The sequence below is a fragment of the Macaca nemestrina genome, chromosome 4 (assembly GCF_043159975.1).
Source record: "Macaca nemestrina isolate mMacNem1 chromosome 4, mMacNem.hap1, whole genome shotgun sequence".
NCBI lineage: Eukaryota > Metazoa > Chordata > Mammalia > Primates > Cercopithecidae > Macaca > Macaca nemestrina.
In genome coordinates this window covers 155848612-155868417 of record NC_092128.1, presented here as the reverse complement: position 1 = coordinate 155868417, position 19806 = coordinate 155848612, and the positions used below count along the sequence as shown (strand labels likewise).

General features: G+C 53.1%; 1 protein-coding gene across 1 annotated transcript in view; it reads right to left on the bottom strand.

Moving 5' to 3' along the window:
• Positions 1 to 19806, bottom strand: part of LOC105483430 (protein kinase cAMP-dependent type I regulatory subunit beta) — a 192910-nt gene that overhangs the window by 56090 nt on the left and 117014 nt on the right. Inside the window, 2 exon segments of the mRNA XM_011744336.2 lie at positions 4712 to 4758; positions 5912 to 5973. Of these exon segments, the coding sequence (XP_011742638.1) occupies positions 4712 to 4758; positions 5912 to 5973 (109 nt within the window).

Below are 19806 nucleotides of genomic sequence, written 5' to 3'. Positions count from 1 at the left end.
TGGCATGGCTCAGCCACACAAGGGCCTGGGCAAAGGTCACGGCCAGCAAAGAACACAGCCTGGGTCCTCTGAGTCCCGAGTCCACGCGGTCCTGACCCGTCCACCACCCTCCTCGAGACACAACAAGTTAGGCGGGAACACACCCTGGGCGCCCCATGTGGGTTTCAGCCTCCGTGAGGGAATTCTGGGTAAAGGGTTTGTCTCTTCCACATCTGTTCATTTAGGAGAAGTAAAGAATGTGGAAAACAGAATTCCTGTGGGTGGCCTCAACCCCAAGCTCTGCTGATGCAAACTGGCACCTTGAAGATGTCTTTGGAATTTAATTGGAGATGTGAATGACATCGGGAGACACAGAAGAGGGAGAGGCATTCCACAGGGGAGGAAAGGCCTCCATGGGGACCTATGGGGCTCCCAGGCCCACTGCGGGGAGGCCTGGTCCCTGGTCATCTGTCGAGGTCAGTATCTATCGAAGCCCAGCCGCAGATAGATGAGCTGGGCCTGGCGGGGTCTTGTGGGATGCGTAGGAGTTCGTGAGGCAGAGCAGGAATGAGAGCAGAGGGGACAGGAGGGGCAGAACCATGGTCAGGACATTCATTGGCTAATTTCCTGTTCTTGGTCCCTCTCCCCCATTAAGCCACAACCTCCCCCACACCAGAGCAGGCACCAGGTCCTCCCCATCACAAGTGCCAGGCATAAAGCAGGCACTCAATAAACATCCAGGAAGGAGATGGCAGGGGAGGAGGTGACATGATGACTCCAGGACCCAGAGTAGAGAGGGATGGAGGAGGAGGTAACACCAGGACCCAGAGTGGAGAGGGCAGGGGAGAAGGTGACACCAGGACCCAGAGTGGAGGGGATGAGGGAGGAGGTGACACCGGGACCCAGAGTAGAGAGGGTGGGGGAGGAGGTGACACCAGGACCCAGAGTGGAGAGGGCAGGGGAGAAGGTGACACCAGGACCCAGAGTGGAGAGGGCAGGGAAGAAGGTGACACCAGGACCCAGAGTGGAGGGGATGAGGGAGGAGGTGACACCGGGACCCAGAGTAGAGAGAGAGGGGGAGGAGGTGACACCAGGACCCAGAGTGGAGAGGGCAGGGGAGAAGGTGACACCAGGACCCAGAGTGGAGAGGGCAGGGAAGAAGGTGAAACCAGGACCCAGAGTGGAGGGGATGAGGGAGGAGGTGACACCAGGACCCAGAGTGGAGGGGATGGGGGAGGAGGTGACACCAGGACCCAGAGTGGAGAGGGCAGGGGAGGAGGTGACACCAGGACCCAGAGTGGAGGGGAAGGGGGAGGAGGTGACACCGGGACCCAGAGTGGAGGGGATGGGGGAGGAGGTGACACTAGGACCCAGAGTGGAGAGGGCAGGGGAGAAGGTGACACCAGGACCCAGAGTGGAGGGGATGAGGGAGGAGGTGACACCAGGACCCAGAGTGGAGAGGGCAGGGGAGAAGGTGACACCAGGACCCAGAGTGGAGAGGGCAGGGAGAAGGTGACACCAGGACCCAGAGTGGAGGGGATGAGGGAGGAGGTGACACCAGGACCCAGAGTGGAGAGGGCAGGGGAGAAGGTGACACCAGGACCCAGAGTGGAGGGGATGAGGGAGGAGGTGACACCAGGACCCAGAGTGGAGGGGATGGGGGAGGAGGTGACACCAGGACCCAGAGTGGAGGGGATGGGGGAGAAGGTGACACTAGGACCCAGAGTGGAGAGGGCAGGGGAGAAGGAGACACCAGGACCCAGAGTGGAGGGGATGAGGGAGGAGGTGACACCGGGACCCAGAGTAGAGAGGGTGGGGGAGGAGGTGACACCAGGACCCAGAGTGGAGAGGGCAGGGGAGAAGGTGACACCAGGACCCAGAGTGGAGAGGGCAGGGGAGAAGGTGACACCAGGACCCAGAGTGGAGGGGATGAGGGAGGAGGTGACACCGGGACCCAGAGTAGAGAGGGTGGGGGAGGAGGTGACACCAGGACCCAGAGTGGAGAGGGCAGGGGAGAAGGTGACACCAGGACCCAAAGTGGAGAGGGCAGGGAAGAAGGTGAAACCAGGACCCAGAGTGGAGGGGATGGGGGAAGAGGTGACACTAGGACCCAGAGTGGAGGGGATGAGGGAGAAGGTGACACCAGGACCCAGAGTGGAGGGGAAGGGGGAGGAGGTGACACCAGGACCCAGAGTGGAGGGGATGGGGGAGGAGGTGACACTAGGACCCAGAGTGGAGAGGGCAGGGGAGAAGGTGACACCAGGACCCAGAGTGGAGGGGATGAGGGAGGAGGTGACACCAGGACCCAGAGTGGAGAGGGCAGGGGAGAAGGTGACACCAGGACCCAGAGTGGAGAGGGCAGGGGAGAAGGTGACACCAGGACCCAGAGTGGAGGGGATGAGGGAGGAGGTGACACCAGGACCCAGAGTGGAGGGGATGGGGGAGGAGGTGACAATGGGACCCAGAGTGGAGAGGGCAGGGGAGAAGAAGACACCAGGACCCAGAGTGGAAAGGGCAGGGGAGGAGGTGACACGGTGACACCAGGACCCGGAGTGTGAACTGGAAGAGGGCCTGTGAGTAGCATGAGATTTGGGGCTGGGGAAAGCGGTGGGTACAGTCAGGAACCCGCCCATCCCACACCTCCTGCAGAGGCGGCTCTGCCCTCAGCACTGCTGACCACTGGGCAGGCCTAGGTTGCCAGGGTCTCTCTGGGATCAGGCCTGCCCCGTCTGCTGGGGGCTCAGCCCCATTCCCTGCAGTCCCCCATCAGGCCCTGGTGTCTGGATGCCGGGCACAACGGGGCCACCTCCTGGGATGAGCCCAGGCCCCAGGACGATGCCCGGCTGGGATGCTGGCCGCATCCTCCTCTGTCTTCTCTATTTCCTGGGCTGGGCTTTTTTTAAACTCAAAGCAAAGCCAGCAGGAGATGACTCTGTGGCCTGGCAGCCGAGTCCAGGGTTGACCCGCCAGTGCCGCCCTCCAGCCTTCCCCCTCCACACTTCCTCTGAGGCCAGGCAGTCCCCGGGACCTTTGGCACCTGCCTCAGTTTCCGTCTTTGGGGGAGATAGGAGCACCCCACTCCCTGACACAAAGGTCTGCCCCAGAGGCCCGGTCTAGGGGCCCAGCCCGTGGGTTCCGGCTCAGGACAGAGCACACCAGGGAGAAGAGAAACCGGCTCTTTTCCCGCCTGTGCGGGCCGGGCCTGAGGCGCCCCTCGCGGGGAGGTGGGACCCCTGAGTCATTTCCTGTGCTATCAGCTCCGGAACACAGCGGGCCTGCTCAGGTTCCCAGAAACACGGCGCGATGGGGAACAGACTGCGGCTGCCACGGAAACAAATGAGAAAATGCCCTCCCCGGAATAGCGTGGCCTGGACAGAGGCACAGCCACTGGAGGACAAACCCCAAAATAGCTCGTGCCGGGCAGCGGGGGATGGCATTGCCTGCACAGCAGAGCACAGAGGCCGCCTCCCAGGGCAGGTGGGCAAGGAGAAGGGCAGCCAGGCATCCCAGACCCAGAGATGACTCAGCCAGCCTGGGAAGCAGTGACCATCTCGGGTGTCACAGACCCTCAAAGCACCCTGCACTGTGGGGGCATCCAGGCCGTGTGCAGAAAGGCCGTAAAGAGACGGTCTCAGGAGAGGTCATCACCACGAGCAGCAGAGGGTCCTTCGAGGGAGGCGTGGGACATGTCTGCTGACGCCCACTGGGAACTGACATTTAGCAGACAGCAGAAGGAGAAGCAGGAGCTAACGGGGTTCCCAGCAGAGCGGGGGACACACACCAAGGCCCTGGGGCTGCCAGTGCAGGCAGATTCCAGGAACCGAGGGAGGATGGTGTCACTGAGGTCCTTCCCGGTGACTACATCAGGGGCTCGGGCCTGATTCAAAGGGAAACCAACTCCTAGGGGTGCTTTCCCAGAGGCTGCGCCATCCGCTCCGCACTGGCAAGGTCAGGCTGCCATGGAGGGGGGGAGCCCAGCGGGGGATGAGGGGACCTCAAAGCTTCACACCAGAGCACCCGGGCTCTAAACCAGACAGCGAACGAGATGGGAGCCAAAGGCTCTGGGCAAGACCGAGCTGTTAAGCCAGGGGTGATGCCGGCATCCCAGCCTGGCCATGGGGCACGAGACAGGGTCTCCAGAGGAGGAGACGCTTCTCCTTCCAAAACAGTGGGAGCATCTCATAAAAGGATGGGTCCCTCTGCTCTTGAGACAAGCGTGGGAAGATGACACAGTGAGACCCGACTCACGGCTTGGAGGTTCTGAGTGGGGAGCCAAACACAGGTGGAAAAGACCGCCGCTGTTTGACCATGACGTCGTCGGTCCTATGGGGTCTGTAAGCACACCACTCTCCCACCCACTTTGAGATATTAACATCCCACGTAGTGGGTGAGCCTGGTGTATTCACCGGCCTCAGATCTGGAGATGGTGCTGGGTCAAACAGAACCACCCTGGCCAGCACCCAGCAGTCCCAGCCTGGGGGTAAGCAGAAGACAGCGGCCCTGGAAGACCTGTGGCCGCTGCCACCACCTACCAGCATCACCCTCGTTTCCCTCTGCACTTCTGATATTCCCATATTCTCTTCTAAGACACAGCAATTACATTTCTGGATTAAAACCCTAGAAATACGGCACTCAGCGCAGTGTTTGTTGGGAGCCTGGTGCTGCACAGAGGGGCAAGTCTTCACACAGGACACGCAAAGACGCACTATTTTCCAAAGAGAGTGATACTCACATCCACTTCCCCTTGATCAATGACATAGAAGTTGTCTCCTTCATTCCCTGTAACAAAAGAAGAAAGTCAACAGATACAAAGTACATCAAGACATAGAAGTTACAGTTCCTCTTGCAAACAACTATTGCAACACTGTTGCATAGACCCTCCTCAGGCAACATCCTGGGTGCCATCAATTCTTTTTTAATGACAAGATTATGGAAACATTGAGATAACTCATTAAAGAGCCTGTTATAAAGTTTCATTAGTGAACTTTCTGTAAACAATGAGAGGTGTTTTTGTTTGTTTTTTGTTGTGTTTTTTTTTTTGAGATGGAGTCAGGCTGGAGTGCAATGGCACAATCTCAGCTCACTGCAACCTCCGCCTCCCAGGTTCAAGCGATTCTCCTGCTCAGCCTCTGGAGTAGCTGGGATTACAGGTGCGCCACCTCGCCCAGCTAATTTTTTTGTAGTTTTAGTAGAGATGGGGTTTCACCACATTGGCCAGGCTGGTCTCGAACTCCTGACCTCAGGTGATCCACCTGCCTTGGCCTCCCAAAGTGCTGGGATTACAGGCGTGAGCCACTGCACCCAGCCTTACAATGAGAGTTTTATACGTGTGTGTGTGTGTGTGTGTATAATTCTAGTATATTACTTTAGTTTTATACATACATGTATATATTTTATTTTATATTTACTTAGTTTATACATACATGTATCTATTTTATACATACACACATATATGTGTATATATACATGTACACATGCATGTGTGCACATATACATGCATATATGTACACATATGTGCATATTATATATGTGTGTATGTATGTATAAGTATATATATATATGCTTGTAAAATTTGAGACAGAGTATTACTCTATCACCCAGGCTGGAGTTCAATGGCGCAAACTCAGCTCACTGTAACCTCCGCCTCCCAGGTTCAAGGGACTCTCCTGCCTCAGCCTCTGGAGTAGCTGGGATTACAGGCGCCCGCCACTATGCCTAGCTAATTTTTATTTTTAGTAGAGACAGGTTTTCAACATGTTGGTCAGGCTGGCCTCGAACCCCTGACCTCAGGTCATCCGTCTGCCTTAGCCTCCCAAAGTGCTGGGATTACAGGCGTGGGCCATCACACCTGGCCTTATACTATTTTTCTTTTTAAGTGCATAGTCCATTTTTCCCCTCCGGGCCTTGGCTCGGAGGAGCAGGCGGAACGTACCTTGCTGTATAACGGTCTCCCCAGCGATGTGAGTGACAGGGAACATAGCATCGAATATGTCACTGAAAAGCAAAACACGCTAAATTAGGCTGCAGGCAGCATGGGGACATTTAAACCCTTCCTCCCCTCACTTCACAAAAATCACTTCACAGTCATCAGGGAAAATGAGAAAATCCATGAGAGTTCAAAGAAGAAAACTGAAATCCTTCATGACCCGAGGGCCGGAGATGGCACTGCGAGCCCCGGGCATACAGCCTCCCAGCCCCATTTCTGTTCTATGCACAGACGCAGTTTGCTGTTTTGGTTTTTACAGAAATGGGGTCACACCATACGTGCATTTTGAACTCCATTTAGAAAAACAAAAGTAACAATAGATTGTGAACATTCTCCCGCCAGTAAATACAATGCTACTAGAATACAACCAGCAATCTGCATTTTTTTCCTTTCAGGGAGAACACTTTCAGTCCAAGAAGAATCCTGGGACCCTTGACACAGAAGGGAGGTTTGGAGCCCCTCTGTGGAAAACACAGACCTTTCGTGACACGCAAACTCGAAGCTGGTGAGGCCGAGTCTTGGGGCTGTGCCAACCGGGCAGCCTGACTGTCCAGTGTTCCAAATCTGGATGTGAAATGGACCATGCAAACAGGACCCAAGGGGCATGGGGGAGCTGGCAGAGGTGCCCGGGAAAAGTGGGGAAGCACCTGTCAGCCAGGAAGGTAGAGGGGCACCTGCCCCAGAACATGGTGCCAGCGTCCCACTCTTATTAATAGATGCAATAACCACCTTCGGAGACTGGACCCCTCAACGAGCACTTAGCCCACAATGTGATGCAGAGAAACCAGAGACCCAGGCAGCGAGTGCACCCACGGGGAGGCTCCGAGGGCAGCCTCCTGCCCACCCTGATGACTTAAAAAGGAGATTCTTGGAAACCTTTGCCGGCCCACAGGTGCACCCTGACTCACGGGGATGGGGGCTGAACCACCCAGGAAACAAATATAAAATCAAAGATCCAGACAGCCCTGACCCTCCCGGTTCCAGGGCCCATGAATAACGCATTCTTAAAATAGTGGTTGTTTTCTCTTTATTTAAGAAATGCTTCTTTTTTGAGTCCTTGTTCCCAACTTCCCGGGCAACTCAGTTTCCTGTTTCCTCCGAGAGGGGGGCAGAACTGCAGGAGGGGTCAGTGGGTGGCAGGGCTGTAGGGAGGGCTGGAGAGGGGTCTCCACTGTCCTCCCACCTGGGGAGGGGTCAGTGGGTGGCAGGGCTGTAGGGAGGGCTGCGGGGGGGGTCTCCACTGTCCTCCCACCTAGAGAGGGGTCAGGGGGTGGCAGGGCTGGGGGAGAGCTGGGGGAGGTCTCCACTGTCCTCCCACCTGGGGAGGGGTCAGTGTATGGCAGGGCTGTAGGCAGGGCTTGGGGGGGGTCTCCACTGTCCTCCCACCTGGGGAGGGGTCAGTGTATGGCAGGGCTGTAGGCAGGGCTTGGGGAGGTCTCCACTGTCCTCCCACTTGGGGAGGGGTCAGTGGGTGGCAGGGCTGGGGGGGCCTCCACTGTCCTCCCACCTGGGGAGGGGTCAGTGGGTGGCAGGGCTCGGGGAGAGCTGGGGGCCTCCACCGTCTGCCCACCTGGGTGGTGGGGCTTGGCCATGCTGCCCCAGCCCCAGTCTCAGGCACCTGGCCCTGGTGGGGACGTTTCCTGGCCACAGCCTCCCTGGTGCACATCTGCAGGAGCCGTCCTGGCACTGTGCTCTAAACTGCATTTCTTCAAAACCACAAAGAATGGGTTCTCAGAATGAACAGATCTTTAAGAAATCATTTTACAATTCCCCCCTCTTTAAAAAAAAAAAAATATTTCAACTTATAATGGTAAAATATTCCATTAAAGGCCATAAGTAATCAAACGGACACTGTGTACCCCCCACCACCCGGCTCAGGACCACACTGCCTCCACCGCTCTCTCCTGGGAAGCTGTCCGGCATCACAGCTGGGGCCCGGGTGTGGAGGCCAAGTGCCGCCTCCAACATGCTTGCTCTGTGTCACCACTTCGCACATGGGCATCCGTGATCACACGTGTGCACCCGTGAAAAGCGTGCATTTCCAGGGGTGTCTGCATCACTGCATGTCACTGACATAAAGATACCCTTTTGCAATTCTATTCTCCCTCCTGACACATATTTTCTGAAATGCACCTGGGTGAAAACACAAATCTGGAAGCTTCTTTGCTCCTTTTACGGCTGCCTAGCATTCTTTTCTTTGAAGAGACGGGGTCTCATTCTGCTGCCCAGGCTGGAGTATAGGGGTGCTGCCACAGTTCACTGCAGCCTCAAACTCCGGGGCTCAAGGTGTCCTCTCACCTCAGCCCCCCGAGTAGCTGGGACTGTACAGGCACATGCCGCTACACCTGCTTATTTTTTATTTTTTAATAGATGGATCTTGCTATGTTGCCCAGGCTGGTCTCCAATTCCTGACCTCAAGCGATCCTCCTACCTCAGCCTCCCAAAGTGCTGGGATTACAGGGGTGAGCCGCTATACCGCCCTACTTGGCATTCTCTATATGAACACCCTCATTCCTTCACCCGTTCCTGCCCAGATGGACATTTTCAGTGCTTCTGGTTCCTGCCATCACCCGCTGGGCCACGATGGACACCACAGAACTCCCCACGAAGAGGAAGGCTGCACCCCGATGATTCGAGGCTCACATTCCACTCACGTGCGTCCACCGGAGCCTGAACAAAGGCAGGGGTTAGCTGAAACCTTTCCTGGGAGGTTTCGATCTCCAGACGGGGCTGTTCAGTCCTTGGTATCAATGAAAGTCGACTTTCCACACACCCAGGTGTCTGGGCGTGGCCCCGTCCAGAGCAGCCCCTCCTGGAGCGCCTCTTAAATGAGCCTCGAGGGGTTGCTCTGTTGGCCACACAGGTGTCCCTCACCTCCCCAGGTGTGCGCCTGCAGAGAAGGCCTAGTCCCCGGCTCTGTGATCAGCAGAGCCCAGAGAGCCCAGCCTCATTTACCAAAAAGGTCTGGGAGCCCCATTTTTCTTCAGAAGAAACTTTAATGCCCGAATGTCGCCAGCTCATCTCCGACAAAGGCCTGAACACAGACGTCTCCAGGCAACAGCCCCGAGCTGCGGTCAGCTCTGCCCACGCCGCCCGCTGCACGGCTTCACCCTGCTTTTCCACTGTCTGCCCCTTTCACACAAAACCCCCATGGCTTCCTCTCTCTCAGCACTTAATGGAATTAAAAGGCCCTGGCCTCCTCTGTCTGTAAAAAGAAAAACAGTTTTCTCTTCTAATCCAGCAGTCACTCTGGAAGGTTAAGTGAAGCTGCTGGCTCCGATTTTAAATCGTCTCACATGGGGGTGCACCCCCCAACCCCATCAACAAACACAGCTTATCACGTCTGCATCAGGGGCTGTGCTGGGTTCTGGGGACACAGAAAGCCCCCCAGCACTCAGGCCTGGTAAGAGAAAGAAAAACACGAAGACATTCCAGCCAGCCCTTCCTGCGGGGGCCGAGGGCAGAGCCCCTGGTCTGTCTCTTGCTCCATCCTCACCCGCCCCTATGAGGTCAGCATTGCTGTTCTGTCCAGTTTCCAGATAAGGAAACAAGACACAAAGTAACTTCACCCAAGGTCAAGAAGCCAGGAAGAGGTGAAGTCAGGCTGAAGCCCGTATCATCAACGCTCCTCCACTGTCTGGCTTCCCTAGGTGCAGAGTCCTCCTCCAAGCAGAGCACATGCCTCCCTCTCACCCACCCCTCCCTCTCTCTGTCCCTCTCCCTCCCTCTCTCGGTCTCTGTCTCTGTCTCCATCCGTGCCCTGGACTGGTCTCTAAGCCGGGGGCTGAGGACTTGAGCATCTGGGACAGACACCACCAGATCTCTTTGGGTAGGAGCCCAGTAAGGAGCCCCTGCTGTTTGGGTCGTGGCTGGCCGGCAGTGCTCAGTCAGGATGGTTTCCAGGAAACGGCCCGTCTTGGGTTCCAGTCCCACCTGGCCTGTGGCTCAGAGATCACAAATCTTTTGAAAGCCCCCACCCACACCACTCCCAGTGCTGATGCCTCCCCCTCCTGCAACACCTCAGTTCCTGTACTTCTTACTCTGTGGATGGCTTCCGCCTCCCACGGCTGACTCTCCGACTCCCACAGCTGACTGAGCTCTGAGATGGAGACCACATGTTCACTGCAGGCTGCAGTGCCGAGCCCAGGTCTGACTCAGAAGGTCCTCAGCACAATATGGATGGTTGGATGGGTGGGTGGATGAATGGACACATGGATGGACAGGTGGATGAGCAGATGAATGGATGGATGGATGGATGGATGGATGGATGGATGGATGGACAGGTGGGTGGAGGAACAGGTGGGTGAGTAGATGAATAGATAGTTGGACAGGTGGTGGATGAACGGATGGATGGATGGATGGATGGATGGACGGACGGACGGACGGACGGATGGATGATGGATGAATGGATGGATGGATGGACAGGTGGGTAGATGAACAGGTGGGTGAGTGGGTGGCTGGATGGATGAATGCACAGGTGGGTGGATGAATAGGTGGGTGAGTAGATGAATGGATGGATGGATGGACAGGTGAGTGGATGAACAGGTGGGTGAGTGGGTGGATGGATGGATGGATGACAGGTGGGCAGATGAACAGGTGGGTGAGTAGATGGATGATGGATCAATGAATGGATGGATGGACAGGTGGGTAGATGAACAGGTGGGTGAGTGGGTGGCTGGATGGATGAATGCACAGGTGGGTGGATGAATAGGTGGGTGAGTAGATGAATGGATGGATGGATGGACAGGTGAGTGGATGAACAGGTGGGTGAGTGGGTGGATGGATGGATGCATGGACAGGTGGGCAGATGAACAGGTGGGTGAGTAGATGGATGGATGGATGATGCATGGATGGATGGATGGATGGATGGATGGATGGATGGACGGATGGATGGATGGACGGATGGATGGATGATGGATGAATGGATGGATGGATGGACAGGTGGGTGGATGAACAGGTGGATGAGTGGGTGGGTGGATGGATGAATGCACAGGTGGGTGGATGAATAGGTGGGTGAGTAGATGAATGGATGGATGGATGGACAGGTGAGTAGATGAACAGGTGGGTGAATGGGTGGATGGATGGATGCATGGACAGGTGGGTAGATGAACAGGTGGGTGAGTAGATGGATGGATGGATGATGGATGGATGGACATGTGGGTGGATGAACAGGTGGGTGAGCAGATGAACGGATGGATGGATGGATAGATGGATGGATGGATGGATGGACAGTAGGTGGACTGACAGATGATGGATGGGTGGCTAATAGAGGAGAGGAAGGAGGGAAAAGTGAATGAAAACACAGATGGCTGGAAGGATAAATGGAAGGATGGCACTGTCTCTTTAAGGGCACTGCAACAAATATCAAAAGCTGTTGAAGCAGCCACCCTTGGGACCATCAATTCCACATTTAGGAACTTGAAGAAACAACTGGATGACTATGACAAGATGTAAAAATATTGCAATATTATTCACTGAAGCACTATCAGCAATAGAGGTTTTAGTAAACAAATCACAGTCCTTCTCAGCAACCTAACACCGTGTGGTCATTAAAGATGGTGCTGTAGATACATGTAACAAGGAATAAAGGTGTTCATGGTGTTGCCAGTGAAAATAGGGTGTTGATGAAACTGCACAATTTAAAAACACAACCATAAAGTAAATAACCTAGAGGCTATGCATTGTAAGGCTAATAGCAACTGTGGGGTAGAGAGGGGGTGGGGTTGGGTCATTTTAATGTGTTTTTTTCTTCTTTTTTCTTTTTTTTGGATTACTTGTACTGACTTGTATTTGCTAATTTTCTATAAATTGTAAATCTGTATAATTTTAAAAATGAGGCCGTTCATCATTGGGGAAGACACTACATGCACTCTTAAAGGCAGACTTAAGGCTCTTAACATTTTTAAAGTAACCAAAAGAGGCAAAATGTAGCCTTTAAAACATGAACATGTGCTTTTCTGCGTGTGGCACAGACTCCAAGCCCACAATGCCTGAGGAAGCGTACGGGATCGGAACCAGCAGCTCTGTTCACAGCCAAACTCGCCTTCAAAAGGCAAGGAGATAGCACGCCAAGCTCAGCCCCCTGAAATCACACACGCGGGGTTGAACGTGAGTAACTCAGCCCGTCGTTCTGCTCTGTGAATTCGCTCCAATACCTGCAGAAACAGGTCCAGCTCCCACTACGAGGGCCCACCGACCTACATGGTGCACCAAGGCCGGCCTGGAAAACACCATCATCTCCCAGAAACGCCACTTCCTTCCTCCCCCAGCTGCCCCGGGCCTCCCGAGCCAAGACAAGCTCAGGTTGGGACTCGCACAGGAATGCTCACCTGAGAATGTTTCCGGAAGCCCCTCCACAGCCTGCAGAGACCTCTCCCAGCCCCAGGACAGGGAGGCCTGCGGAGCCAAGTGGGTGCAGTGCCGTGAGGTCCCCACAGGGACAAGCAGGGCTGCCACCAAGCGGGTGGGAGACACCCAAGGACTCGTCTACCACCCAGGGAACCGGGCTGTGAGGTTCAGGTCAGCATGGTGGGCGGGAGGTGTGGGGCCCACAGAGGGGAGGGGAGCCAGGCCCAGACAGCAGACGCCTGCAGACTCTGCACCCCCCGTGCCCGACCAGGACAGGCCAATGCAGGGCTGGGCACTTCTGCAGACTCACAGGAAGCCTCTGTCCATAGTCCAGCTACATCTGCCCAACCTCAGCCACTCAGGACTATCTGCACACCGAACACTCAGCAGCATATATGACAGGATGTGCAGAACGACAAATTCAACCTGCCGCATCAGCTCCGAGACGGTGGAACCCGGCGAAGACCCAGGTCTTCCGACAAAAGGCTGGGTTGAATGCCTTCCGCCCAAGGGAATGCCCCATTTACATCCTCTCCTCTGAACTTCGCCGCCACAGGCCCTGGTGCTGCCCCACTTCACAGACAAGGAAGCTGAGGCTTAGGAAGCTGATGCGGGCTGGATGTGGTGGCTGGCTCATGCCTGTCATCCCAGCACTTTGGGAGGCCGGGCACCGCAAGGAGGTGAAAGGATCACTGGGCCCAGAAGTTTGAGACCAGCCTGGGCAACATAACAAGACCCCGTCTCTGTAAAAAGTAAAAAAAATTGGTTGGGCGTGGTGGCTCATGCCTGTAATCCCAGCACTTTGGGAGGCTGAGACAGGTGGATCACTTGAGGTCAGGAGTTCAAGACCAGCCTGACCAACATGGTGAAACCCCGTCTCTACTAAAAATACAAAAATCAGTGGGGTATGGTGGTGGGTGTCTGTAACCCCAGCTACCTGGGAGGCTGAGGCAGGAGAATCACTTGAACCTGGGAGGTGAAGGTTACAGTGAGCTGAGATCACGCCACTGCACTCCAGCATGGGCGACAGAGTGAGACTCCATCTCAAAAAAAAAAAAAAAGAAGAAGAAGAATAGAAAAAAAAAAGTAAAAAATGTAGCTGGGCATGGTAGCATGCACCTGTGATTCCAGCTACTCAGGAGGCTGAGGCAGGAGGATCACGTGAGCCCAGGAGGCTGAGGCTGCAGGGAGCTGAGATTGTGCCACTGCACTCCAGCCTGGGCAACAGAGTGAGACCCTGTCTCTAAAAACAAAAAGAAAGAAGGAGAGAGAGAGAGAGGCAAAAGAGAGAGTGAGACAATGAGAGAAAAGAAGAGAGAGAAAGAGAAAGAGGGAGAGGGAGGGAGGGAGGGAAAGGGAGAGAGAAAAAGGAAGAGAGAAAGGCAGAAAGAGGAAGAGAAAAAGGAGAGAGAAAGAAAAAAGAAAGAAAAAGGAAGAGAAAGAAAAAGAAAGAAAGAGAGAGAAAGAAAGAGAAAGAAAGAAAGAAAAGAAAGAAAGAAAGAAAGAAAGAAAGAAAGAAAGAAAGAAAGAAAGAAAGAAAGAAAGAAAGAAAGAAAGAAAGAGAAAGAAAGAGAAAAAGAGAGAGGAAGCAAGCAAGCAGCTGAGGCTGAAGCAGAGCCCAGGCAGGGGCTGTGTTCTCACCACTGACAAGACCCACCCAGGCCCAGCCCTGCACGCAGAACACACTGGGTGGGTCTCGGCCCCTTTTGGCTGCAGGTACAGGCCCTGTCTGGTGTAGTGGGTCCTCACCACAGGTCCTGGCCCCTTGTGCTGGAGGCAGCCCCCCTGGCTCTCACTGGCAAAACGAGGTCTCTCCGGACAGACTCTCAGGGCCTGGAGAGGTCAGAGATCTCCATCAACCACAGATGGAGGGCCTTCCTTCCCTTTCCACCTGCCCAGGGTCACGCTTCCACCTCTGGCCAAACGCAGCCACTACCTGTGCCCCCCCAGGCCTGCCTGGCTCACTTTGTCCTCACTGATCCAGGGGACCGGGGGACCAGCTGGGAAACAGTGACGTAGCCCAGGGTCTCTCTGGGGCCGCGTCCTGCCAGCCGGCAGGACTCATCTGAGCTAGGCAGGCCTGGCCTCCTCAGGCTGTGGTCCCAGGAGCACGCTCTACCCGGTTCTGCTGTGGCAGCCATCGCACAGCGGCTCCTCACCGGCCACCAGACCCCAGCGCCACGTGCCACCTTGGCTGAGAGTCCGTCTGCCTCCCTCCCTGATGACAGCTATAACTTCAGAGCCCAGCGTTTTCCCTCCACACCCAGCTCTAAGGTGTGGTTCCCAGTCCTGCCCGCAGCATCGACGTTTTCAAAGACACATTCAGGACAAGATCCGACCCTTGAGGCCAAAAGCCACCCATGAATCCCAACCTCATGTATTTTTGGGAGAAAAAAGTGCAAATGGGGTGAAGCGCCTCGGGCCCTTTATTCCCCGTCCAATAAAAACAGCCAAGTGCTCATCCCGGGTAATTTAAACAACAAGGAACATTTGGGGTTTTCTTGTTTATTTTAAAATCTAAACCCAACCACCCAAGTGCCTTTTATTTATGTATTTATTTATTTTTTGAGACAGAGTCTCACCCTGTCGACCAGGCTGGAGTATAACGGCACAATCTCGGCTCACTGCAACCTCCGCCTCCCAGGTTCAAGTGATTCTCTTGCCTCAGCCTCCCGAGTAGCTGGGATGACAGGCGCACGCTGCCATGCCCAGCTAATTTTGTCTTTTCAGTAGAGACGGGGTTTCACCATGTTGGCCAGGCTGGTCTCGAACTCCTGACCTCGTGATCTGCCCACTTGGGCCTCCCAAAGTTCTGGGATTACAGGCATGAGCCACTGTGCCGGACCAAGTGCCTTTTTTTTTTTTTTTTAAAGACCGAGTCTCACTCTGCCACCCAGGCTGGAGTGCAGTGGTGCCATCACAGCTCACTGCAGCCTTGACCTTCTGGGCTCAAGCAATCCTCCCGCCTCAGCCTCCCGAGGAGATGGGACCATCCGCCCGAACCACCCCCCCCAACTAACCAAGTGCCATTTTAAAAGCAAGCTAATATTTGGTGTGCAAATAAATGTGTTGGGCACAACCTATTGGTCAGTCACTTGCTCAGACCACACTAATATCAGGCCAGCTGGTCAAGTCCCACCCAGCCCTGTAGGAAAGAACAGTCACACTGGGTGATGGGTCTTGTCTGATGGGTCTTGTCACTGACTGTCACCCTGGTCCATTCCAGATGCTCTCCCGGCCCCAGCTTTCCATCATCTTCCCCCTTCCTGGCAGGAGGCAGAGCCTGGGCCTGTGAACCCAAGGGGTGGCAGCAGGCACTAGGTCCCTCCCAGAGCAGAGCCCAGGGCGTGGCAGGTCAGATGGAAAGCAAAACCCTCCTGGGTACCGCATAGCGCTCACACTCGCAGCCTCTCTCCGGGCAAAGGGCTGTATGGGAAAGCCTAGACGCCCCGCCCCTGCACAGACACCCCCAGTTTCTCTTAAAACATGGACTTGAGCTGTGTTCACTTTCCCCAAGCCAGGAGGGCTCCAGGGAACCAGAGGCCCCACCCACTTTCCCCCACCCTCCTCCTGGGACCCCTCAGCACCCCCACCCAACCCAAGACCAGTGAAGGCTCCTCCCCACCAGCGGTAAGTGCAGGAGTTAGGGTGGGAGAGGTAGAGGCAGGGCAAGGTCCGGGAACACAGCCTGCAGACCCATATCCCTGCACTCAGCCACCCGCTCAGCTCACAGGTGGCCACGACACTCAGATTGGGTCCTGCTGGGGCCACGGTGCAGCAAACCCTGCTGTTCCCCACAGGGCCACAGACCCTGCATTTGGCAACACTTGTGTTTTGTGGGACATCCTATTCAGCATCTTTTCTTTAAACCTCAGATGCAAATACAGAGCCCTCAGTTCATGACGTTCTGTGATCTGTTCTTGTTTTATCTATACATTTATTCCTGTCTTCCCAGCGCCCTCTCAGTCCGTGGGCAATTGCTATAAGATATTTGAGGTCTCCCCTTTCGTTTGTATGTTTTCTCTTAAAACTTAGAATCATAAGCTATGTGCATTTAACCAAAAAATGGTATCCTGTTGCAGATTTCATGCTGTTTCTTCTTTTTCTTCACGGAGTCCACATACCCTAGATCTACCCATGTCACCACATTGCCTGACACTTTGGGGCTGCGGCTTTGAACTGTGGTTTTGTTTGCATTTACATCTCCCTGATCTCTAAGCTCTGAGCTGCTCTTCAAGGGCTTCTTCTCTGGTTGTGCTTCCTCTTCTGTAAACTTCCTGTTCATATCCTGTGCCCATCTTGATAGAAGTGTTGGTACCTTCTTTCCCACTGATTTGCAGAAATTCCTTGTGTGTTTTAGATACCAGTTGCTTGTCAGGTTTAGATATTGCAACTGTTTTCTTACACACAGTAACCTGTTAACTTTTCCATGATGTCCTTAATTAAGTAGACATCTTTCATCTGATATAACCTCTTTTTTGCTTTATGGTTTGTGCTTCGTGGGTTTTGTTTAAGAAAGTATTTTCCCACAACCAACTAATGAAATACTCTCTGACATGTCTGCCTGGGCTGCCATCGCAGAGTGCCACAGACTGGCAGCAAGACCCTGTCTCAGAAAAAAATGAGGTCCTACTGGAGTAGGGTTGGCCCTAACTCAATATGATTGGTCTCCTTATAAAAAGAGGAGACTTGGACACACACATGGAGAACACGGTGTCCATGCAGAGTGAAGAGTCAGACGAAAACACAGCAGGAAGGCAACACGGCACCTACAAGTCAAGGAGAGGCCAGGTCAGATCCCCACACACAGCCCTCAGGGGGAACCAGCCCTGCCCACATCTTGAGCTTGGACTTCTGGTCTCCAGAAGCATGAGACACTAGATCACTGTTGTTAAGGCCAAATTTGTCATTCTGTTATGGCAGCCCTAGAAACTAATACAGTGTTTTACACATAGTTGCTCGTTTAATTCTCACAACCACCTTGTGGCATATATGATCATTACTCCCCTTATCCTCACATACAGGTGGGAGCAAGATGGAAGCACAGAGAGGTTAAGGAACCTGCCCAAGGTCACACAGCTAAGGAATGGTGGTGCTGGGATTCAAAACCAGGTGATCTGGCTCCAGAGTCCTTGTCTTAACCACTGCACTAAACTGACTCTTGCATCTATTAAATATTGAGCTCCCATATGTGCCTGCACCTCCTCTCAGCTCTCTGTCCCATGCCATTGTTCTGCCGTCCCTTCCTGCAGGGCACCTGGCTCCATTTATGACCAGGGCTTCCTGCTGAGCCTCAGCTCTTGGTAGGAGAAGTCCCTCTTCTTTGTGCTTCTGTTTCAAAGACGGCTTACCTATTTGCAAATTTTATTCTTTCCTTTCCTTTCTCTTTTTGTTGTTTTTGGTTTTGTTGTTGTTTGTTTTTTAGAGACAGGGGTCTCACTCTGTCACCCAGGCTAGAGTGCAGTGGTGCAATCGTAGCTCACTGTAGCCTGAACTCTTGCACTCAAGTTATCCTCCTGCCTCAGCCTCCTGAGTAGCTGAGCCTACGGGCACGTGCCACCATGCCCAGCTACTTTTCTTTTTGTTAGAGATGGGGTGTCTCTGTGTTGCCCAGGCTGGTCTCAAACTCCTGGGCTCAAGCAATCCTCCTACCTCGGCCTCCCAAAGTGCTGGGATTACAGGCATGAGCCACCACACCCGGCTCATTCACATTTCCAAACGTGTTTACCACCTCACAACATTCCAGCTGCAATTTCAAGTCGGGCTGCTTTGAAGGTAGAGATTAATGTGAGGGAGAAATGATATCATCATATTGAGTCATTTCACCCAAGAATATAGACCGCCTCTCCCTATTCAGATCGTGTTTTATGTCCTTATAGAGGTTTAAAACTTTCTCCCTAGAGTCTCATGTAATCTGTATCAAGCACATTCCCGTTTTCAGTGGCTGCTGCCCTTGTGAATGGCATCCTTTCAAATTCTATTCTCCAGTTACTTCTTGCCTATGTCTCTTCTCTCATTCCCTGTACCCACCCAGCCCCTTGGGCTCTTTATTTTTTTTCTCTCTTCCTTTCTGTTGAGACAGATTTAGTATCTTCATTGTGATGGGAAGGAATCCACTTTTTTATTTTCTGTAAGTTGACAAAGAAAAATTGTGTATATTTATGTATGGATCCCTTGGGCTTCTTAACAATGATTTCTGTAAGTTAAGCTTGCACCAACCCTGCTGAACACTCATAAGAATGTAAGAGTTGTTCTGTGTATTCGACTCTGGTTTCCATAGACATGATCAAATTTGTCTTCTCTCTTCTCTTCCAATTCTGACTCCTCTTATTTTTCTTTCTTTATAGCATTGCCAGGACCTCTCAAGCACAGTTAAACCATGAAAGCCATTAAAGCCTCAATGTGGTCCCTCCCTTAAAGAGTATGTAGACAAAGATTCTCTATTAGGATGTTTGCTCTGTGTTGGGTATGTATGACCTTTACCAAGTTAAGAAGTGACCCTATTCTTAGTTTGCTAAGACTTTATGCAATAGTTGTTGAGCTTTGTCAAAACCTTTTCCAACACCTATGTGACATGTCATATGCTCTCTCTCTATAATCTACTAATATGGTGATTTACATGGCGTATTCTGAGGTTGATCCATCCTTGAATTCTGGATAAACTCCACCTGATCAAGTACAGTTCATATAATGATTGAGCAGCTTCCTCTCATTTTCTATTTTCTGTAGCAATTTGAGAAGTAAGAACAGACAGTTTGCTGATGTTTGAAGGAACTCAACCAGTGGAACCATTAGAAAGAACCCTTTGGGAGGAAAGGTCTTTGGCTACCATTTCAACTTACTTAATGCTTCTAGATCTCTTCAGGTTTTCTATTTCTTCACATGCCAATGTTGATGCTATTTTCAAAATCATCTCCCAACATTTAAAAATTAAGAAAATTCATAAAATCCAAATTTTTGGCTTTCCTTTGAAAAAAGAAAATAAAAAGAAAAGTCTGGCAACACAGGGACTTTGTAATCCCAAAGCAAGAATTCAGCTCACCCTCACTTTGGAAGGAGCATGACCCTCTCCAATCTGCCACAATTCCCAAGGACTCCACGTTTTCCACTTAATTCCTGAACCCCCAGGATCCCGAGTTTGCAACCCTTCCCTAAGGGGCTCACTATTGAGCAGGGGTGACAGATGCTTATGTGGGGTGATGTCACAGGGGGTGGAGTCATCCCCATGACAGATGCTTCCTGGCTATCACCTCATCATATCTGGTACAAGTCCCAAACTTGCCTGGAGAGACCCAGGGGACTGAGTCTCTGAAGAGTTAACCCATCTGTAAAATGGGCACAGTAACACACTCAGCTGCACTACATGAGGCTTGTGAAGCACTCGGCAGAATAAGGGGCTCCCACGTTCAGCAGCTGCTGTCATAGTTTCTGCTGGTTCCAAACCCCATGCAGCCACTCCCCCAGTGCTGGTAGAAGGGTCACACATGTCCCAG